Source organism: Labrus bergylta, chromosome 15 (genome assembly GCF_963930695.1).
Source record: "Labrus bergylta chromosome 15, fLabBer1.1, whole genome shotgun sequence".
Classification (NCBI taxonomy): domain Eukaryota; kingdom Metazoa; phylum Chordata; class Actinopteri; order Labriformes; family Labridae; genus Labrus; species Labrus bergylta.
In genome coordinates, this window is record NC_089209.1 from 5,387,170 (window position 1) to 5,412,225 (window position 25,056).

Here is a 25,056-nt window from a genome sequence, read left to right on the forward strand (position 1 = left end):
TTAAAAAAACAAATGTGCAGGGGCGCTGGTGGCGCAGTGGTTAGTGCGCGCGCCCCATGCCATACGTATGAAGGCTGTAGTCCTCCAAGCGAGCGGCCCAGGTTCAAATCCAACCTGTGGCTCCTTTCCCGCATGTCATTCCCTTCTCTCTCTCTCTCCCTGATTTCCACGGTTCTATCTTTTCATTAAAAGGCACAAAAAGCCCAAAAGTAAATCTTTAAACCGTGGTACAACTCCTATACTGATATCCACTGTTATTGACCTTTCAGGTAGCTGCAATGTTACCAGTCTGGTAGCAGACATGCTTCATGCTGTACTGGGATTTTACAACCAGACATGACTTGTACAAATGTTTCGTTTTTGCCGAGCACATAAAAGAAATGATTTGTGAGCTGAACATGAACTGCTCTTCGTTGAGATTAATGACGGTTTTTCTGGGTATTCAAGACTTAAAGGTGTTCTAAATGTTCCTCAGAAACAGACCACAGCTTAGACCAAAACACAGATGGCTTCATAAGCCTGTTGTATACTTCTGTGTCAAATCTACCCGTAGTGGCCTACATTGCCCTGAGCACTACACTTGGTGGGTTGGTGAATCTGTGTAGCTCTGCAGTATTACGATTCGGTTGGCAAAAGTACTTGTCTCGTGCATCTTTTTTCATCATGCATTCTCGAACCCTGGTGCCAACATTCATGGAGACTCTCCTCGACATAGACGCTCTTCTTTCTGGAGAATTCTGAAAAAGGCAGCGATACTGGAAATGTTCTGAATGCAGAAAATACAATGCTACCTAGCCCTCCAACCAAAGGGCCTGCACTTTGTGTCGTTGCCATGGGGGTAGTTTACATTTTTAGGCAGTGCACATCAGGTTACGTACATATGCTTCTTCGTAGATACAGGACACAAACCTATGGCATATGCTATGGTGTAGATTCAATACAGAAGTCTGCATCAGGCTTTATGTCACACACACTAACACACATGCTCATAGCTCACACATGTACAAAAATACACACAGACAGTGTTGTGTCATATCCAAAGACAAGTCATACTCAGCTAGATGGCAAACAACCCTAAAAATATCAACTCTTTTCTCTTTTTCCTGCAACAGGAGACATCAGGAGTGACCTTTACTGCGCTGTAGCCAAGTCAAGCCCGTCCCGAGTTTAGAGAAGCACACTAACACACACACACACACACCCTATGGGGAGTTTTTGTGGATGGTTGAACACATGAGTGCCTTTCTGTGCAGGCCCTCGGCTAAAATGAGAGGCAGGCCCAGGGAAGAACTATGTTTCAACCTTTAGCTTGTTTGGGTTTTGTGAAGAGCAGCCAGTGGCCTGTCAGCGTTGCCAATTAAAGAGGAGCGGTGAGGAAACTCCACAGACAGGAAACTTCACAGACAGCAACGCTGGGTGGACTGCTGTATACGCCAAATTTCATAGACAACAACACTCTGTATGTATATGGGTGTCTTGTTAAACAATTTCTTTTACATTTTTGATGGAACATTTTGAACAACATTCTGAACACTTACCGTAAAAAAGAAAAGAAAAAAGAAATAGTCACCATATATATTGCCGCCAATAAATGATTGATTCTCTGTTCTGGTATGACTTCTTCAATCATTAATCTTCAATCCAGTTATTACATATTTTCTGAATTGGTGTGAGCCCTCAGAAACAGGTCATTTATCTGTCCATGTACTAGCTAGTGGCTACTATTTAATTTTTTAGGTTACTTTCCTCTTATTATCTATTTCCAGATAACACAGGGGGTCTGTATTTGGGAAGTGTTCTGGTTTCTGTTCGTTGTACATTTATAGTCCGAGTTATATTGACCAACACGTATCAGCAGGATTTGTTGTCTTTTTCAGGATTTGGTGTGTGTGTGCTAAACACAGGCAGAATAACATCCAAGCTAATAACATACCAGCTCCTATTTGCGATTTTGTGATAATGACTGATTTGTTGATAAACCGATTTGAACATTTGAACTTGCACCACCAATCTGCTTGACACTGCCTCACAACGACAATCAGCACTTGACTACCTGTAATGCATCAGATACGAGTGATCAGACCTCCATTCAACAAACAAACCTTTTCAAAGTTGTCTTCTTCCTCTCTTGAGAACAGACCTGACAAAGCTAAATGAATAAGTTAATACCACAAAGAGCCGGGTTTAGACCTGCTCTGTATGGAAAGTGAACTAAGTCTACGTCTGCTGTGAGTCCAAAGCAACCAAAGGAAAAATAGGTTCATTTATACAGAAAAGACCATTCTCTGTGAAGTGTGGGTACTACTTCAGCTGGGTTTTCCTAAATCACCAGTGTGGCCTTGTAAAAGAACAGCTGGACTCCATGATAAAGCCTTGCTACAGTCCCCACCTCTGGCTCATTGTTTTATAATAGAGCTGAGATTAATTAAATTCTATAATGTCCGACAGGAGTCGAGGTACAGCTTAAGGCTGGGCTCACAATTTACGACCACTGAGCCCCGAGTGAGCTCCTGATGATCTGGAGAAACCTAACAAGGTGATAATTCATCTTCCAGGGGATGTTTTACATTTTCCGGTCGTAGAGATCTGCGAGGGGAAAAAGCCCCGGTGGTCAACGGCTAATGTTGGAGTCAGACAGTTACAGGACTTCTTTCCGAGATGGGCTAAATAATTCAAATATTCCTCAGACCTGAAATATTACAATTACAACAGAGTCTTTGTCGTTTTGAAATGTCACTCCCAGCAGGTTCTTTTCTTACATCTTTATTCAGCAGGTTAAAGCCTCTCCGCAAAGCCACAAAAGCTGAGTGTGTCTGTTCTCAAACTTCAATGTCAACACAGGATATGACCCGCTCTTGATTTAGAAATGAACTGTACCTGTTCCTGAGTCTCAATAGCAGCCGGCTGGTTATAGACAGCTGAGTTAAGCGCTGAGAGATGGAGAGAGGGATTGGAAACGACAGGAGGACGGATGGATGCCTTGTCGCCTCTGGGTGTGTTTAATTTTAGCAAAAAAAGGGCTAAAATTGTACACACTCTAAAGGGAATGTACACACTCTCCAGGGACAGGAAGCTGTTCTGTTGGAGCTGATAAAACCTTAAAAGATACTAATACTGTCCTTCTAATCCCTGTAATGGTCACGCCGTAATTAGAAGCAACAAAATAAGAAGATAAGGACAAAGAGGACGAGATGGTTCGGATAAATTTGAGCATTACATCTGCAATTTTTAACTGACTTCACCGTTTATGACTTTGAGAAAAGAGGGCGTCTGACACGTTTATTAAATGAATCAATCACCTCTGCACAGTATTATCAACACTGCATCCACAATGTCACAATCAGTCAGCCTCCAGAAAACTAGAGGGACCATCTACAAACTGTATTTATAGGGCTGTGTTGACATAATGGCCGGGGCCGAGGCATTCTGCATGAAATATTGGTAATGACAACAATAACTGAAAAGCCGTTACAGAAGTGTAGACGTTGGTTGGATTAGCAATCAGTGCCCTTCTGGTCCCCAATTAAATGTGCAACTCTGTAGAGACAGGGCAGTTATTTCAGATGGAAGCACAATATGGTACTTTTAAAAGTCATGTTTGATATAAAGTCCTAAACGGTTGCTGACGTCACAAATGCTTTTGCTATTTGCACATTCACACAGTCTCACATTCTTCCTTTAAAGAGGACATATTATCCTCCTTTTCAAACAGTCCCCTGTGGTCTAAATGAAACATCTGTGCTGTGCTTTGGTCAGAATATAACATGAATCAAGCACCAGAGGAAGTTTGTGACCCTGTATAAACCAGCTCTCTCAGAACGCTCCGTTTTGGTGTGTGTGTCTCTTTAAATGCGATGATCCCCCCCCTGAGTTTTCCTGGTAGACATCACTCCTCTGTAGCGAGAATAAAAATGGCAGACCTGGGCAAAAGTTTTGTTCTCGTCTGGAGGTGGAGTCCATGGGTGGAGATATCAGGGGAGGGAAGGGGATTTTTTTTTTTTACCAGAATCCCTGAGAGAGCAAATTTGAAACAGAGCATTTTTCTCTGTGTTGTAAGACTTATGCAGACCACAAACAAAGGACTGGATGGGTTTATTTCACATGTTGTGGGTCGGTAGACACTCAGGTTACCCAAATATATGTTCAAAAACACAGTCAAAGTGGATTTCTAATAATATGTCCCCTTTAAGGCTTACTGGATATCTAGGATTCCTTTGAAACAAAAAACGAACATAAGTGAAGTTTCAGCTCCTGAAAACTTTGCTTATACTCCATGTAATACAAGAAATATTCATAAGCCTAAAAGCAACAAAAGCAGTCCTGTTAACAAAACATACAGTACAGTTAACGTTAAAGTTAGCTTGTTCCTCAAACAGCGGCTGAATCGAACACAAAGCAAAGAAGTGTGTTGTCCAGAGGAGCAGCTGTTTGCTAAGGTGACAACAACAAAAAGTGATAAGGCTGCCACAGGGTGCCTCCTCTTATTGCTTTTTTAAATGACCTAATTTCCCCCATCTGGATGATGAGTTTAAAGGCCCTGCAAACATGAGTTATCAATCTTTTTACAATCAACAAAAACCTCCTACAGGAAGACAAAGTTTACTACCAAAGTTTGTTGGTTGTTTCTCAGATAAATCTAGCATCACTTGGAACAACGCTTAATAACTGATTTAATAACTGTTTGTGAATGTTTTCCATCCAATTCAAACCTGATCAGATCACACCCACAGACTCCTGATGAAAAACATGAACTGAACTTTAGGAGTTTAAAGGCTTTAACGGTAACTGAACTGTAATTTTTGTCGACAAAACTGTTGCTTGTATAGACTTATGAATATTTCTTGTATTACAAAAAGTAGTGTTCATATAGAAAATCTCCGCTGTGACTACATCTATAACCTTTTCTTTAACAGTAAATGGAATAAGCCCATCTGTATGCACTCATTTGCAATATTACATAAGCTACACATCCAGGGCAACTTAATTGTCATCTTGACCTTTTAAACAATTTGTCAAATACCAACACAAGCGTTCCCCTCAGAGCTTTATTCAAACACAACACTCACTGTCTTGAGCATAAAGGCTAACAGTACATTAGAGGGAATAACAATGGAAGAGCTTTTCATCGGGATACTGAATCTACTTCATCGATGTTCAAATAGGATTAGGAGCAGAAAATATTTTCCTCGCCCTGTCTGCCTTTTTTTGCGCCTGAAGTGTTATGAAAAACACATTTAGTAATTCTGTTTAGGAAGACAAATCCAAGTCATGGTTGGTTGTCTGCCAAAGTCTTTGGTTAATGAGATAAACACAGTTGACTGCCAACATTTTGGGATGATCTTTGGTTGGGTAATTCCCACCCTGGGAAAGAATTCATCTTTTTTTTTCATTAGCCATGTGCATGTTTGTGTAGATACCATTTTCATTAACATTTTATATTCAATGACTAGCTAAAAGGAAGAAAGAGGGAAAAGGAAACTAAGTAACAAGAAGGGGCTGAAATCAATAGAAAGATCTAATAAGAACATTTCATGACGATTCATCATTTCAGAGTTTGGTTGATTTTCTTTTAGCTTTTGTTTTGGGCTGGTTTGCTTTTTTTTGGATAGGACAGCTGAAGAGAAACAGGACATGTTGGGAAGAGAGTGGGGGGGTGACATGCTGCAAAGGACCGAGGTTGGGTTCGAATCCACAGTGGCTTTGATGAGGACTATAGCATGGGGTTCACCACATAACCGCAAGGCTATCTGGTCCGCGAGAGATTTTAAACTTTATCAACAGCTGGTCACAGCATCTGAACGCTTTTACCACGATTTTGGACTGATTGGACAAACAAAGATGTCGCCTTTGAGTCTGAGAAACGATGGAGGACATGTCTTACTGTTTCATGATATTTCAAGAACGGAATATTGGAGAATTTTTACCAAAAAAGAAGTTACAAAAAAAGATGAAAATAATCTGTGAATGCTCGAAAACTCAAAAAAGAAGAAGTCAGGGGTCAGTGAACAAATCTAGAGCGTTACCATCTGAAAGCTCAGAAGAATAGACTGTGTTTTCTGGTAGTGTTTGTCAGGAAAGCTGCAGAGTCTCTAAGCCTTAAGCAGCTGAAAGATTTGAAAGAAAATGTACCACGACCTCTGAAACATAGAAAACATAACAGCCCACTGAAACCTCCCTGAATCGGTACAAACATGTATCCAAAACACACTTGAGAAGCAAACAGCTGAGAGCACAGCTGGCGTCTGACACCGAGGAGGTTTGCTCCTACAGGGCATGACCACAGAGGGGACAGAATCAACCCCACACTCGAACACGAGCCACAGAATCTGCAGTCCTCCGAGAACACATGTGGGCTTGTCCAGGTGTAATGAAGAAAGAATATTGAAAACATGTTTCTTGAGTCTTCAGCTGGACATAACAGGGGCATTTTGACAACCTTAGTTTTAAGATGATGCAAATACAAAATGATGTGCAGCAGCTTAAGAGCACGGAGAAGCTCAGGTAATAGTTATCATGGTTACTTTGAAAAAGGACATTGTGAATCTTCTTCATACAGTAAGATTGTAATTTTGAATTCTCCCGGCTTGTTTGAACCAGCAGTCCAGCTCGTTGAGAATCAGAGGGTTAGCCTCAGTTCTGTGAAGTTCATAGAGTGCATCATATTCCAGGTCAGGCTAATATTATCATCATACATGGCGTCGTGTTCTATCAGAGTTTGTAACAGCTGTGACAAGGCCCTGAGGCAGGAGCTGTCTTATTTACTGATGGAAGTGGGTCTGCAGGAGCAGTGACTGAAATCGTTTTTTTTCTTTGCTGTGAAACAGACATGACGGAGGAATGGAGAGCGGGAAACAGTACAGAGCTCAACACGCTAACCTAACAATTAGTATTCACACAGCTGCTCTCCTCTCTCTCGTCCCACATTTACATATGATAAATTCCGGTAATGAAACAGTGGATGGAATTTACTCAAAGCTGATTGAATTTCCTCGTTACACAATAGAAGGGGATCATTAAAAATGAGCTTGCAATTCCTCCAAACTCCGTAATGGAAAAAAGACTCAGTGGGAATTTTCTTTGCTTGCATTTTTTTCCCCAAGCTAAGAAACTGAACAGAAAACATGATGCAACCGGTTATTAACATGCAGGGAGATCGTAGCGGTCTCATGCATACAGTCTAAGCACTGTGCACAGGTCACAGGATATAAACATCACCACCCCCTCCCACTCGCTCGACAAAACATTTCCGGAGAATATCCTGCTGTGTTCTCACATCAGCTCTTCCTGGAAATATCAGAAGTTTTAAAAGCACCATGTTTTACTAGACAGGTCTGTGAAACTACAACATCATCCAAATATACTCTCCTAAGTATAACAAAACTATGTGTGCATGTTGCATGATAGTACTTTGAAAGCTTGAAGATGTCTCTCAGAAAGAAGTTGATGGAGACAGACCAAAGGAAGGCTTTCATCAGAAAAGTCATCATAGTACCTAAATTAAATAAAACAGGCCTGCACCGAGTCTACAGCTGCATGCTTTCTTCCAAACATTGTGCATCTTATTTTTTAAAGTGCTGTCATCCTGTCACTCGTGTAATCTTGTGAAACAGAAACATACGGGTAGAACCCCCCCCCCCCCCCCCCCCCCAAAAAAAAAACAACAGCTCAGCTCTGTTTGAGTAAAGATATGAGATACTGAAACACCTCAGGAGATTTGGAGCTCAAAAATAACTCCACATTATAAATTCTAATTTTTCATTTGTATGCAGTGAGGATTCAAAAGTGAGGACTAATGTAGGTCTGCTTTAAGACAGGAGACACACTCAGTAACAAGATCCAGCCATTCTACTCTAAATGAAACCACACGACTCAGCATTAACACGTAATGCTATTAACCAGAGCCAATCACAGGCTTGGGACGCCAATTTAGGGAAATCTCATTAGTCATTATACAACATAAACTCAGGTTATTCAATGTGATACTGTAAACAAACAGGTGAACACACACATGATCTAAAAGTGGACAGCTGGTGCATCCCTTGAATTTAATAGAGAGTTTATATGTTCTTTTAGAGTTGCAGTGTGTCGACTAGGCCAAAATGACATCAGAAGAAATACGCAATGTACATTTACAATGTTCAATATTGCAATAGCGACATGAAGTAAAGAAAATATGCATGCATATTAGCAATAACCCACACTTTCTGTGACTATTTGTTGTTATTCATGTTTTAACAAGACCTGTGATTGCGATTGAATCTAAATAAAATCAAAAAATCTAATTTATTAAGGGTCAGAATTTGGAATTTTTGGTGCTGATATTGATATGAGGGAGAAAAAAATCAGATACGGACATAACGGACGATATCTCTCTTGGATCTATCATCGATCTGTAGAGATATCAGATATAGATATACACATTTATTGTGTTTATCACTCAAATGCAGTTATCGAACACTTGTTGAAAAGATTGATAATTAAGACAAGATGGTCACTCAACTGGAAAGTAACTGCATCACAGCTGAAGACTCTGGAGGGTGATAATGTAGTTTGTGATCCATAAAGCACCCTCTGCTGGTGACAGCCAGAAAGACAAGTGCTAGTCTAAAAGTAATATTGGCGCATACCGGCGATACCAATAGTCACTTGATGAGCTAATATCAATGTTGATATTATCGGCTGGACGATTAATCGGTCAGTTTTATTCACCACTAAATTGGCGGCGATTGATCTGTAGGTGCCAGGCAGCTTGAGCTTCATGTGACTGCAGCTGTCATTGGGTGAGAGGCGGGGTTACACCCTGGACTGGTCGTCAGTACATCACAGGGCTGATGGGGCGCTGGTAGCCTAGTGGTTAGTGTTCACACCCCATGTACAGAAGCTGAAGAAGCTGGCCCAGGTTCAAATCTGACCTGTGGCTCCTTTCCAGCATGTCATTACCGACTCCCTCTCTCTCTCTCCCTGATTTCTCACTCTATCCACCGTCCTATCTTTAAATAAAGGCATAAAAAGACAGAAACCTTAAAAACAAATAAATCAAAGGGCCAACATATTAAAGAAAATATTATTGGTAAAATCATATGTGAATGTTGTTTCTGCTGCCGGCTTCATCGACACAGACCTGCACGTTGACATCAGAGGGCATCATTACAGAAACGGCTAACAACACTGGCAGAGACTTCAGAATAGATCAAGTACTTGAGAGTATTTTGGTGTCAAGAGACGTCTCTTATCAGCAGTGGAGGCACAGCTACTCCTTCACACATGAATGCCATCTTATCTCGTCTAGAGCTCGCTACGGTACCGCTCTCAACTGTCACATTCACAACCCAAGACGCTCGCTCACTCACTCACACACGCACGCACGCACGCACGCACGCACGCACACACATGTCAACGCATACACACATGCACACATATCTGGAGCTGCAGGTATCCAAACAAATATTCTAAACGATGATTTAATTGGGTCAATAGAGAGAAAGCGTTCTTCATAAATTAAAAAGCCAATCCCCGCTCTTATTAATCCAATCAGCGTGAATAAATGAAGGTTCATTATGTGTACAAACACTCAGAGTACACAAACACCATAAAAGCAACATGTGCATCGCTCTGTGACAGACTCAATAAAGCTCTTAATGCCTTTTTAATCAACTTTTTTTTGCTCAGAAGTTTGTCTCCAAAGTGCTTGTTTTTTTTTGTATTTTCAGTTCCACTTTGCTTTTGAAATATAAAACTCAAAGCAGTTTTATCTCAACACTTTTAAGTAAGCCATTCTCTTTTTTCTCCTCAAACAATTAGGAGGAACCAAAGGCAGATTAATTTGATCATGGCATTACACGTTTGAATGAGTTTTACAGATCCTCTGCCATTGGCATGTGTGCCGTCACAATAGATACTCTTTGTGTTGTGTGTGTGCTTTGGAGGCGTTCCTCTGAGCTCGGCTTAAAAGTGAAACAATGTCAGCCAATAACACAAAACGACACAACAAGAGGATCTACTTTTAATGATGTGGCTAAGAGAAAAAGAAAAAACATGATAATTCTCCTAGTTTAAAATGGTTCTAGCGCTGTGTATTGGCAGGAGTCAGATATCATGATAATACAGGGTTTATGATTATATATATATATATTATACTGTGATATAGTGAACAAGTAGATATATGTTGCCCTTTAAGAATCAGAACACTTCATAACACATGCTCTATGTGGTTTTATGTTGCTGTGCTGGTTTATGTTTTCATGTTGGAGTCCAAGAGTTAGAAGTGTAGACGGATAATAACACTGAAATCTAATTATAGGGGGTTTGAACACAAACACATATTTAACACTTTAACACATAGACTTTCTAAAGGTGAGTCATGACTAAATGTTTAAGAAATGTTTACAGAGAAATGATACCGAATAAAAAAATCCTATTATAACTATTTTATAATATAATATTATTTTTTTACACAGCTGTGTTAAATACTTGATTCTGCATCGTTCGATGAAAGCTAGTGGAGCTCATTTGAAGAAAGCTACAGCGTAAATGAAGATGGGACGGATTATGTAGCTTCTTAAGCAGAAGAAATAATGATTTTTAAACCAAGAAAAGAATTACCAACTCGCTTTACATTATCCTGAACTTCTTACATCCCTACTGCACACACACACACAAGGGCTGTGCTCAAAAAATCAATACTGCAATATATATCGTCATGAACTCCGCTCCTTACAAATACCTGTATCGATGCAGATGTTACAGAATCAACACGGCTGCACATCTGTGATGACAGTTTTTAAATGTGTATTGTATGGTGTAGGTTGTTTGAAATACCCAGCCCTAAAACACACCCAAACAGACTGGGGAGTGATCACTTGTCTCAGACTAAGTGTCTGTGAGTGCATGTGTTTGTTGTATTTAATAACAAAGCCCTGTACAGAGTAAAAGCAGCAGACACATGGACAGAGTGAGATGCCCTGCGTCAACACACTCATTAACACCCCGGCTCCAACGGCCCTCAAGTAGCACAAACAGAATATAAATATGTGATAAAGTTGACATTTAGAGGCAGCTGTAGATGGATGACTCCGACTGACGGCCAATTTGCCTGCTAATCTAAAAGGCCAGGGCCGCTGGTGGAGGGGACGAGAGATCAATCGTGTGTGTGTGTGTGTGTGTGTGTGTGTGTGTGTGTGTGTGTGTGTGTGTGTGTGTGTGGTGTGCACGGTCTCTCACTCACCAAATAGATTACTGGAGTGGCCTTGCTTGGAGACAGGCCGGAGCTCATTGGAACCCCAGGCGTAGCGCTTGTAGCTGTCCCACGCATGTTTCATCATCTGACAGGGAGGAAAGAGGAGGGGGAGGAGGAGGAGGGGGAGGGGGAGGGGGAGGAGAAGATGAGAAATAAAGAGTGTTAAAGGGGACAATCAACTCTTACTCTGTAACAGAGAATTAACAAGTGTGGATTTCTAAGGCTAGTGCTCATTTTAAACCACAAGGGTCCTTCAACATTATGTGTTCCAGCGGTGTATCCGTTTAATCAGAGGAACATTCTTTATAATGGAAACATATAAAGTACTCCAATAAATGTACTTTTTATTTGAAGAATATATCAGATAATTAGTGAGATTTCCACAAGTCCAAGCTGACATGCTCAAATATTTTCTTTTAAACAACCAACAGACCAAAAGCCAAAAATGATTTAGCTCAATCTTATCTGAATGAAAGGATCTAAGAAGAAAAAAAATCCTACATGAAAACATGCAACGAAAAAAGATTCCTCCCCCCCCTTTGATGCTCTGAGCTTTCAATCTGGATACTAACTGAGCTAACTAGTTAATAGCAGCCGGTCAAATCAAACAATTTTGTGCACCTGAACAAGATTGGAGTTCTTTTGAAGCTCAAATTAAAGTCACTTTCTTATCAAGATACCTCGCTCTCTTGCAAACATGAATTAACAAAAAGGTCCCTAAAAAAAGTGGAATGGGGCTCTAATGATTAATTATAGTGTCAGTTTACCTAATGGTGTAATTTAGTGCATCAGGTGGTTAATGACCTAATGCCATGTTTGTCAGCTAACTGATGCATCAGTGTCTAATAGACTGTTTTTATCTGTGCTAAAAATCCAAACACCACACATGTAGAAACCGCCCTGTCCCCCAGCAGGGTTCACTGAAGTTTCATCTTGCTGAAATGCTTCACTCTCTGGAGGCTTGACAGCAGCGTGAACACTACATATCTTCAGACGTTTGTTTCAGTGTCTTCAGCGTCAGGCGAGGCTCCTCCTCCTGCTCTGTATCTGTCTGTTCTGCTAATCAGGTTACACAGCCTCCTCCCCTCGCTTTCTAGATCCTGCCTCTGGATTAGACACACTAACTCCCTTCATCCTCGTCCATCAGACAGAAAAACTGCTCACACACACTCACACACTTCATTGATCGGGTGCTCTTGTCATGTATAGGCCTTCTAGTGTAACCTATAGTGTATAAGGGGGTCTGACTGACAACTTTCCCCACAATGGCAGCTTTGTATACCTGAATAATGTACACACACACACTCTCAGGGATGTGATGTGAAGCTCATGTACAGCCTTGTTCAATCCCCCCCAGGAGGATCATATTACTGTACAACACAGCCTGGCAGTATGCATATCCTGTTGCAGGCGTATGCATGAATGTGTGTGCATTAGTTTGCATGTGTTGTGTTGTGCACAGTTTATGTTGTCACTGCTGCTGACTCAGTGTTGGTCAGCCCACTCGAGGACAGAGATTCACACAACAAATAACTGTGACTAATTCAAAAGGCGGTAAAAATGGCCACAACAGGAAGTAAACCAGTAGGTCAACGAGCCACTCGGTCAGAGTTGTTCGAGGGAACCAGAGTCAGCAGATAGCGATATAGAAACATAGCTGTGGTCACGTTTGGTGGAGCTAGCAGGATATGAAAGCAGCAGGGACTATTTACAACAGAAACTAGATTTGTTGTTATGACTGAGAGAGTAACCAACAGCTGGACACTGGTAGCAGTATCTGAATGTGGTTTTCAGTAACGCTACACCATCCCACCTGTTTCCCAGCCATTACACGTACAAGGATAAGAGCAAGAGACGCTTAAGTGAGGGCGCTATAAAATATGAATGAGTTTTTAATACCCACACGGTGAGAGGCTGCACTTTATTACAACTACCATTAAAGGATCTCCACAAGATGAAGTGGAGCCTGTAGACTTCAGAGACACGCTGACGAGCTCTGTCCACAGGTCGCTGGTTTCATTCAAGACATGCGGCTTGCACTTGTTGACTTGTTGATCGTTGCTCTGACAAAGTGTTTTAAAAAACTGAGTGTCTGTGCACGTCTACTCGAGGCAGAGTGACATCTTAAAATTAGCTTTTTGTGTCAAATCAAAAGTCTTCACATTGATGAACAAAAAACAATTGAAGTACCATACCCTGCAACCTCAAAATATGAGCACTATTTTCTTAAATTCTGGTCCTTTAATACATCTTTTTTGGCCACTTTCACACCAGATTTTTGGGTGACTTTGTCTTAAAAAGTCAAAATAGAAACAAAAAATGCCATGAAACGCTTCCATGATAGATCAAAGTCCATTGACTCTATTATCATGACTAAAGAGATGAGGGGAAAAAGATGCAGAAAATACATTTTGTTTCTTTAAAAGGCACTTTAAAAGGCAGAATTCCTTCACTACGAGTGCTGTGCAGGTGCATGTTCACAAAACACTTGAAAAGAGGAATACAAAAACTGACACACTTGTGTGATGCTCCTGAGAGTTTTTGCTCTTTTATTTGTATTGTGAGCAGAACTAACAACGCATCAGGAGGTTGCATCATACACGCTCAAGAGGCCCCTGTGCGTGAATAGACTCTGATTTCATGCTTTTCAAGGAGCAACTGGTTATTAGATCGCAGTGCACAAGGGAGTGTGTGCTAATTATGCTCCAGAGGAATAGAGGGAAGCATAATTAGCACAGTTACCTCTCATCCCTTTAGCTCCATCTGCACGTCGTCTCTTTAATACAAAGACGCACTGATAACCACAAGCACATAAGCATGTTACAGGCGTAGTGTTTGAACATCTGCAGGGTTTAGTGTTGGTTCAACCCTCCCTGACAAGAAGATAGCTTCACATGTGCCCTTGTTTTAAAGCAACACTTACTCACACTCACAGAGAAACACAGAACAAAAGCCACTCAGCTTGCATTTCATCTCCCACACACATCAAACGGACAGCTAACGATAGCTTTCCTCCATTTAAAACCCACTAATTACAGCTAGTGAGCCTGCTAATTACCGCTCCTATATGCATGTCACATTAAGAGATCTAACTCTAACAATGTTTTTTCCTCTCCGCACACGCTGCGGTGCAACACGTGAGGAACACTGGAGCTGATCCAAATTCTGATCAAGGAGTGAACAGATGAGGACTCAAGATGACAGGACATGAAACAACAGAGAAATTAAAATGAAAAACAAACTAGCGTTGGATGTTAAATAAACCCAGTGGTAACATAAAAGGCAGATAAAAGATTTGGGAAACTATAAAGCCGTGTGGGTTTTGGGCTGAATTTTTATGACTTATCCTTCAAATGGCAAACCGTTTTGATTGAAATAAATCAGCCAGCCGATAATAAATCTGCTGATATGAGCACATGACACAAATATCTGCATCGGCTGATTGTTATCTCCAACATGCGCCGATATTAAAAGAGTTATTCAACAGCCAAATAGCATTTCATTTAAGCATTATTGTATCACACTAGCAGTTCTCTTTCACCAGCAGAGGGCGCTGTACGGATTACAACAAGCATCATTACTCTCCAGAGGGTCAAATGGTGATGCACGTACATGTGCAAGTTATTTTCCAGTTGTGACCATCTATCATCTATCTCGAAAGAGCAAAGATAGATCTAAGAAAGATATCGGCCAATGTATCAGTTTCAGATTTTTTGTATCATCCTGCAGTCATCCCGTACTGGGCCCTAGTTTTAATCCCAAGGTGCTCATATAAGGATTCTTGCAAGTCCCCTCTTTAGTCTTTCATACAAAACAACAAGGAAGTGTCTGTTTCTTGATACTCTAAAGCAATTCCCCAAGCAACATCTGCTGTTCTTTGTCCCCTTGTCTTATTTTTTTAATTTATTGTATCTTTGTTTTCATTAATTTTTAGCTAAATTGTAAAGCACTTTTTAATTTGTTATTGAAAGGGACTATTCAATAAAGTTTATATGGACAACAAATTATTTCTACCATTGACTTCAGACCAGCTTCTACAGGTGTCATCAAACAACTTCATATTTAAGTCAAGTACACATGTTGGTACAGATTAAATGATCACATGATGCACGCATGGCTTCACACGTGTTTTATGGGTTAAAAATGTTAGTTACCCCCCACCCCCCCCAAGGTTCAATAAAAGTAACAGTTGGATCAAAAACATGTCAGTCCGGCCTCGTCTGCAAACACCCTCACATACCTTCATGACATTTTATTACCCAGTACAAGAGGAAACACACCGTGTCTGTGTATCAGAGGATTTAAGAGGATGTGTGTTTCTTTTTTACTGGCTATGCAAACTTTAGTTTGGGATTATGTCAACAAGTTTTTGGACCCGACACAGTGCTGGAGAACTGAGTCTGCATTGTGTGGCTGAGTTAAAAAAAAAACAAAAAAAACTGAATTGACAACTACATGTGTTTTATAGTGAGGTGGTGCTTGATGAGGCTCGCAAAATGTGGAAGCACTGTTTAACACAATGTAGCTGATATGAACTGAATTATCAACATCTTTGGATTGTTAAAATTCTGCACACACATCTTGTGCAACACACCACTTTCATATCTGGGGTAGTAAATGTAGTGATGTTATTTTTATTTTTGGATATTCAACATACAGGATCAAACTTCCTTCTTGCTCCTGACTTGTTGTTGAAGCTGCATGTTTGCAATACAGACTGTATGAAACATGGACGTATTCTCAATGACATCAGCCATTACTCTCTAAAGAAGTGTTATGAAGCCAAACGATGGTGGTCACCATATTGGAAATGCTATCTCAACCTAACTTGACAGGATCGGTGTAGGAAGAGGTAAAGAGATAAAGCTGAGGCGGGCCTTAAGCCTCCTTTCAAACAGCTTAAGTCAAATCAGCCACGCCCATAATTTTGCAAATGTGTGAATAACTCTTGGGCGTAATGAACTCAAAAGAGATACTTTTTTTTTGCAAATGAGTACTCGGGTAAAATGTAATCACTAATCGTTTTGTAGTCCACATTTTTGTGAATGTTTCTTGTTGCATTGTGGGTTCTAGGATAGGCCTAATTCAAAACAGAAAAAAAGGAGCACACTCAAACAGAAATAAAACTTCAGGTGCACGAGCGCAAAAAGAAAATAGATGACAAAGCGCTGATAAAGGCTCTGTGCTGAAACGCGTCCGTTGTTGATCCGTACACTGCTACCCTAACAAAACTATCCCTTTAATTAACCCCCCTATGAATTCACAATGAACAAAAAGTCCCAAACAAACAAAATATACAATATGACGATAGTTCAGTTCAAATTGTCTTTTCAGTCCACAGAAAAAGAAGGACTTTCACTTTGCGATTACCGCTTTACTCCACTAAACCATTGACGTTTGATCATCCAGGACAGAGCAGCATAACTAGAAGTTTTCCTATAATTTGGAATTTTAGATGATTATTCTTTTAACTACAAAATGGAACAACCTCATAGGGAGAAATAGCTCAAAGCGGACGGACGAGATTGAGCGAGTGTGTCATTACGCACAGAGGAGAAAGATGAAACAGTTCACCTGTTCTATTGTAACTTCATTAACCAGAGTAAAGTGTGCTCTACACTGCAGACTGGAGTCTTTGTTAACAGAATGTTTCTGTCAAAACAGCTTCAACGTGCGATGAGTGCGCACTGATGTCTGCACGTCCGCTCGCCACACTCACTGCTCTAATTATAATAAAGTGTTAAAACGGTCAGAACACGTCTGTGTGAAGTTTTATTTGAGGTTTGCTGTCTGTTGAAGTACGAAATGTCATATTTGAATGTTAATACAAAGGCATCTTACTAACAATTATTAAAATCCCAAAGATTCAAATTAATCAATAGATACAGTCGGCATCGCGTCATTGTTGGGGTCGGGGCCTCCCGTGGGGGAAAAGAATCACAGAAAAAAAAAAGAACTACAAAACGATTACTTGAGTACTCGCTTTAACAATGAGAAGAGTCATCGATTAGAGAAAAGTTTGCATTTCTGCACCCCTAGTGTGAACCAATCTGAGTTATTGATTCCATACTTGTTTTCAAACCTTATTTCTCAACATGTTTATTCCTGCTGTAAAAGTGGGCACTTTAATATAGGACCTAATTAAGATTCCTTTGGCTTTAGCAGCCAGCCTCTAGTGGCCACCAATGGAACCGCAGGTTTTTGTTTTTTTTTACTTCTGCACTGACCTCAATTTTCCACACCAAACGTTTCTGCTTGGTTTGCACACATCATTTTTCTTTTTGTCTCCAAACTACCATTTATGTTTTGCCACCGGATTGATGCAAATTCAGAATTAGACACAGCACTCAATTTTGTCTCACTTCACTCAAAATGCAAGAGTGGCAGAAAAACTAGATATTTAACGCCCCAGTCCACATTAGTCCTGAAAGGCCTGGTGGAATCCACGTGGAATACAAATCAACTTTAATCAGTGACACTGTGTCACTATTTCCAGGATAAGAAAGAAAGGAGAGGATTTGAGACAAACTGTCTCCCTGCCAGAGCTCGTGTGTAATCTTTAAGCATACAGAGGGGTGAAGGCTAAGTCGTTGGGAAAGCTTACATTTCACCAACTACTGGTTAAAGTCCTTCTCATATAATGACTCATCTCATTTTATCACAAAGGAGACGTTTAAATGAAGTTCAGTCCCCATAAAATAGAGAAAAACATGACAGAGCAGGTTTATCAGATAGCATAGCCAACTGGGAAATGCCAGCGAGCTAGGTTATCTGTATTTGCCTTTATCTGCTAATGAGTGCAACACAGCTCCCACGTGAGCTATTCATCTTATCTTCAGAATTAATAATTGGCAAATACCGGTAGCACAAAATCTGTGTTAATTAAAAGGTGAGAGTTGCCGTTCCGTAACTTAGTGTGTAAATCTAAGTGTGTGTAACTCTACCAAACATTCATGACTCTTATTGGATTTAATGCTCAGGATCCCTATGTGTTGACTCTAATTGGATTAACCGCGCGAGGATTTTCGAAGCTGACCGCTGTTATTAGGATCCGGTGGCTGAAGCTATTTCAGACACACAATGGCCGTGCTAATTGGCTCTGTGTTTAAGGTGCAGTGGCTTTCTAGGACACCGACATCAAGTCCAATCAAGGAGGAAGATCTCAAGCACGCACACAAACACACACACCTGCTCATAACTCCGGAGTGTGCAGTCACACACATGCAGGCTGAAGGGTGAGATTATGTGGAACAACAAGGTTTGCAAGAGTTTGCTGATAGTCAACTTCTCTCCTCTGCTGTCCCCGTTGTTCAAACTCTTCTCTCAAGTCTATTGATCAGCCTCGGAATAAAGCTCTGATAACCGTGTTGTGTGAGGAAAAACAAGCATACACACACATCTAACAGCATACATGCAGACACACACACACACACACACACACACAAATGTTCAGCCAGCCAGATGCACATTGTAAACCATTTCTTGTCAGCAGGAGCGCTAATGGAGGAGAACCTGGGTAACAGCATGCTAACATGTAGCAGCAGGGAATAAAAAGACAAACTCTCAGACACAAAATCACTACTAATGTGTGAAAATAGGGTAACACTGATGTTCTCGCACTAAAATTTAACTTCTTCACGCTCTTTTCCTTTGATTATTTGAGCATAAAAATGGGAGACCTATTTTAAAAAGTTACATTTTAAATCACAGCTTTCCACAATAGACAAAAACTTACCTTAAATACCACAAACATGATATAGTTTGAGGAAATAAAATATGAAATCAATAAGACATCTGAGCCTAAAGACCGTATTCAAGTATAACAACTTCAACATTTATTTTCTCTTCTGCAGTTACAGATTTAAAACCTCTGCTTTCAATCTCTCTTTATGACTTGCAGGATAAAGTCTAAAGACGCCAATTCTCTACTTCAAACCTATAAAATCTAATTAAAACAAAACAGGAAGTGCTCACAGGAATGGCTGGTCTATTTTTCTGTATTGTCTCTGACGGCTCTCAGACAGATTCATGTTTGTCTGAGTTGTTACCTTGGTGTCTGCCACTTTTAGAGAGAGAGATCGTGAAAGAAAACTTTAACAATAACTGTAGAAATGAAAACAGGAAAAGGGATGAATAAGGGCACAGGGGTTTATTTATCATCTCAGAATTATACTCAAGAATCCACTAAAAGCGCATTTAGATATGAATCATATATTTTCTACAATTCCATTGAAAATATGTTCAGTTATTGTCTTACATTTCTGGTATCTTTCATGTTATATTACCAGGGCAACAAACCATTCACTGCTTTTTTTTTTAATTGCATTTTTTTGGCATAGTGAGGATTTGGTATCTGCATGTCATTGGTGATCTACTTTTTGTTTATTTTACTGTTAAATTGTGCTAATGTTCATTTGCACGCCTCGTGTTTTGTACCACAACTGCTGCTCAATCATTCCAGTGGGATATATTGTGTCAATGGAAGATCTTTGTTAACAACAACAGCATAATGTTGTTCTTTTATGTTAAAGAATACATTAGACGGGAATACTAACAGGATTTATTGAAACGAAAACAACAGGAAACAAAACTGGAGCAGGGAGGACATTCTGCTGCTGCAAGAGGAAACAAAGGAAAAAAAACTGGCCTCATATTAAATGTGCATTTACAAAGAGCAGCAGCTGCTAATAGTAGGCTAGGCTGCCCTATCTGAATAACACAGACTGCCTCAGATAATTATTAGAGAAACATCTGGAGCTCTCAAAGAAAGAAACACGATAAATAGAGTTAAATGTAAAGTTTGCAATAAGTAGGGTTTCACTTTTTACACTGTTAGCTCTTCGTCTGGGGTAAAAAACTGTACATTTGATGAATAACACAGGAGGGGAGTTTCTTCCAAGCTGTGTAGGTGCTTCACTGGGCAGCAGGACAAACAGCATATCAAAGACGAAGAGTTTAATATGTGTAATTAAATCAACAATGGACCCAAATCAAGCAGCATGCTACCACAGGCCAGCACTGAAGGACTGATGACCCCCTTAGATGTCCCCAAAAAGAGTGTGTGTTTGTACACACACATTAATGCACACAGAGGGATGATGGGGAACCATTAACTGTTGTGCAGAGATCTAAAGGTAAATGACCCAGATTGCTCCGGGGTGTTTTCAGTTACCTGTAGATGAAGGAGTGTGTGTCTACATGTGAGTGTGTGTGTATACGTGTGTGTGTGTGTGCGTGGGGTGAAACAGGAGATGTGTGTGAGTTCATACAGGGGCGGCTGAGTTGAAAGTGAAGCTGAAACTGATGGTTAGTCTCAGGGGAGATACTTGTGGCTGACGCCCTTGTAACAGGTGCATTGTTGTGCACTGTGTCGGTCTGTGTGAGAGAGAGAGAGAGAGAGAGAGAGAGAGAGAGAAATATATAGTGGGTGAGGGGTGAGTGAGAGAAAGAGGGGTGTTAGGTGACAATATGGTGGTGGGACAGATAAGGACTTCATAGAACACGCACACGCGCACGCGCGCACACACACACACACACACACACACACACTGATTGTGTGCTGAAGTGCATGATGCTGCCACCTCAATGAGAGGATGATGAAGTCAGAGAGACGAGGGGAGAAAAAGAGAGAACTAAGAGAGACAGGAAGCAGATTTAACTGACAAACAGCCGCAGAGATCATTCATAGTTCCTCAAATAAAACACTGAGGGAAATCTGAGATTCAAATACATGTTAGCCATGTTTTAAAAAAAGAATAGTCATACAAGCTTGTTCGGGTTCTGATGATAGAGGAATGGAAAGAAGCACCGAAATGAGGAAAGAAAAGTGAAGACAGCATACAGACAGAACATGTATCAGGAGAGAGACATGGAGAGTATTTGGTCTGTGAGGATTGTATAAAGTGCACAGCAGGCCACTATTGATTTCTCACTGAATCTGTCAGTAAAGTTGGAGCTAACTTTTTTAAACTTTACTTTGAAGTCAAACTAGATTTTCGAGCATCAGGAAAAGATTCCACTCAAATGTCACAGAGAATCAGATTAAGGTGTGCTTTGGGTCTATTGTTCGTCTCAGAGTGAAGAACAGAAGGTAGATAGAGGCCCAGCTAAAGTCTGCTTCTGCTCTACGTCTGTGACTAAAAACTACGCCACAAGTTTTTGTCAATAAAGCCACTTCAAAACCTGTAACATTAAGATGAACTATGAAGGCACAAACAGAGACCACAGCTAATAATTCAATTTCTGTTCAAATAGTTTCACATGGACTCTACTTCATTACAGCAGTTGGTCGACTGTTTTCTGTGAATTAAAATGCATTTAGGCAGTTCCTTTAGGAGCTGCAGGTTCTTCCCTTGAAGAGGAGTGACTGCAGAGCTGCAGGATCCTTTAGGTGTAACAAGACTTAAGACTGGTCGGCCTGCCATGTTGTTGTTCCTGCTCTGCCTGACTGAGTGAGTCCAAGAAAAGGTTCACTGCATGCAAGTCTGACTACAAGAGCAGGAAAAGGCTGGAGATTGGGGCTGAATGATATTGGAAAAAAGTGACATGTCCAGTGTGTCTTTGGGGAAGACACTTAACCCCAGGTTGCTCCTGTGGTGTGCGTATGTGAGTGAATGGGTAGGTCTGACCTGAAAGAAAAGTGCTATACAAGCTCAAGTGCATTTGACATTTACCATCGCGGTATTTTTCCTCTTTGGGATAATATCTTTGGAAAACTCTATTTTTATTCTCATTGAGTTTTGTTCTGTTTTTAAACTGTATTTCTTTTGATTACATTCTGTGTCTTTAAACTTCCATTTGTCACAGGAGCTTCCTATATATTGGGATTTATTGGGATATAAAGAAAAACAGGATGTTATTTTTAGAGTTTCTATAGACTTAAATATTTGGAGAAAAAAAATTGAATCTGACAATCATAATTCAATTATTTTGCACTTTAAGTCTCTTGATCTCAGGCCGGCACTAAATTGAGAAAAATGCAATGCACAATAATAATAAAAAATGATATTGTGACTCTGATATGAAGTGTGATAAATAAACTTATAAAGAACCTGTGTAAGCTTCAGCAAAAGCTGGCTGCATTATGATTCTGGTAAATCCAAAATATATCAAGATTTTTTATGTCCCACTAAATTTGAAAATCTGACAGCCGGCTTGAGTTCTGACTTCATGAAACTGCTGTGAGAGCGAGTTACATTTACACATGCTGAGTGAGAAGGCAGTGCTTGTTTGCATTAAATAATTGTTTTCTTATTTCCTGCGGTAAATGCAGACCTCTGCGACTTGTTTAATGCAAACGCTCATACAGCGATAACAATAAAATTGCGATTTATTGTGCAGACTCACTACAGAGTTTATCTTAACATCAAGAACTCATTCATATTTAATCCTCAGGGTGAAAGAAACAAAGAGAAAGACGACAGTAGGCATGCCATCGATTCCACCAGAGGTTACAATTGACCGAGTAGGAGCTTGTTAGCCAAAGTGTTTTTTTCACAAGGTGGTTGATCTGTTGATGCGGTTGCTCCGAGGTTGTTTACCAGACCCGACTGTGTTTGTGATATCCTGAATTTTATCTGTCTCTCTCGAAATCCGCCCCCTCTCTCTGTGTGGGGATGTTAGAAACAGTGTGCACCTCTGTAAGAAAATATAAAACTGCATCTCTGTCAAGCCTATCTCTGAGCCCAGACAGTCACCGCTGTGAGTACACACACACACACACACACACACACACACACACACACACACACACACACACACACACACACACACACACACACACACACACACACACACACACACACACACACACACACACACACACACACACACACACACACACACACACACACACACACACACACACACACACACACACACACACACACACACACACACACACACACACACACACACACACACACACACACACACACACACACACAAACTTGGCAAAAAATAAGCTTAAAAGAAATAAAGCTTCTTGCGTCATCTCAGTCATACTTAGCAGAGTATTCATGTATTTCACAGAACAGGAATATAATATATTTGAGGAGACAGGGAGGAAGCGCGGTTTGACATGTTAAACATTTTGAATCGTGCCAGAGCCTGAGGCTGCATCTATATTAGAGAGGAGGAGACGCTGGGAGCCTCTATGCACCATTACACCACTTATGCAAGGACACTGCTGAGAGGCCTGGAAAAAGTCTTATGTGGAGAAAAAACACAAACACGTGGAAAAAGACACCTGAGAGCAGATAACATTATACAAGGCATGTTTTCAGGTGAGATAGGGTGGGAGGGGGTGGACTTGATGGTGTAACACTTACAGCTAGCTTAAAGGTTAGCCAAGAATTTTTACAAATAAGGCTTTTCAAAATAAAAGAGCAATTTTAGAAAGTGCACCAAAAAGCCAAAACGCAGATAAAGACATAAATTGAGGGGTCTGATCCCTGAGCAGTCACAGTACATGGCACACTTAATAAAAAGAGGCTATCATCAATGTTAACAGGTGCACCTTTTTAAAGGCTCAAACTGTCAAGCAGCTGCAGGTGCGTTTTCCCACCTGTGCGTGTGGCGTTCGCTAACATTTGGTATACAAATGAGTCAAGGTGCGAAAAAATTTGAATCACAAATGTGCGGATACATCAAAGCCAGTAACACAGGTGCAGCCATCTCCTCATTGATGTGCAGTTTAGTGATGGTGGGGAATTGAAAGAGGCAGATTTCTCTCCAGTGTAAGGACGCACTTGAAACACAATTCTGCAGAAGTGACCTGATACAAAATGATTTAAAAGACAAACTTGTGATAGAACAAAGGCGGCTAAAAGATCTGTTATGTGGCTTTGGAGGCAGAGATGGATGGTGATGAAATAAGTCCCTTTACCACTTCGCACTTTGACATTTGTAACCCAAGACGGGAATTATCACTTGAGGGTTTTTTGTGTTGTTTTACTCATTATCTTAAAGTTGTGTATTCTTTATATCACTGATGAACACTTCTCAATGTGGCTTTTTGCCTCCCAAGAGGTCATCTGTTTTCCACGCTTTGGTATAAAAATCCATTTGCACAAATCATTTGATTGTGTGAGGGGGAAATTAAACTCAAGATACAACATTTAGATGGCCCAAAACTCCATCACTCAAACTATGACTGAGGTGACCTGTGCTTGATCTAAGTCTCAGATCCAAGTCTCAAAAAATCATCAAGCAGTGATACCATGCCTTGATGTGTATTAATGCTACTTCTACAGAAATGTCTCAAAAAGATATGATGAAAAAAAACATTAATATTCATTTTAACCTATATCCAAAACATTGTGATACTTAACAGTAATGTTATCTTCGAGTTTCATAGCACACAACACATGCATATGAAATTATTCCTGAGGGCAGGTGTGCTGTGACACTCAGATCTGCCTGTTTTTACCCAGCACAATTCCCCTGTGCTGGCTTAGTTGAGCAGAAAACAAGTTTCTTGTTGCCACAATTCCTGTTCTTCCGGTGGAAATATTTTCAAAAAACACAGCTTACACAAGTCCTGACATCTCTCAAAAAGAAAACGTTGCTTCCTGACCCATGCTGGTTCTGTGCAAAACTCAACCACCTTACCATTTTTCCAGCTTGTCTCCTCGCATGTTCTGAGTTTTCAGAAACAGGGGACAATATCCATCTCCCCGCCCGGGGACCAGTTCTTCAGGGATCACTGAGGGATTTCCTGAGCGGTTTAGTATTCTAGCAGAAATATATGGGTCAGAATTGTACAGCTGGAGAAAAAAAAAAGGGGTCTCTGTGTTTAATACTTTTATTCCATGACGGCT

The 25,056-nt window shown here is 40.5% G+C and overlaps 1 protein-coding gene across 1 annotated transcript in view; it reads right to left on the reverse strand.

Moving 5' to 3' along the window:
• man1a1 (mannosidase, alpha, class 1A, member 1) overlaps nucleotides 1-25,056 on the reverse strand; it is a 159,181-nt gene that overhangs the window by 105,506 nt on the left and 28,619 nt on the right. The window contains exon 2 of the mRNA XM_020637052.3: nucleotides 11,225-11,321. Coding sequence (XP_020492708.2) covers nucleotides 11,225-11,321 — 97 coding nt within the window. The remainder of the gene's footprint in view (nucleotides 1-11,224; nucleotides 11,322-25,056) is intronic.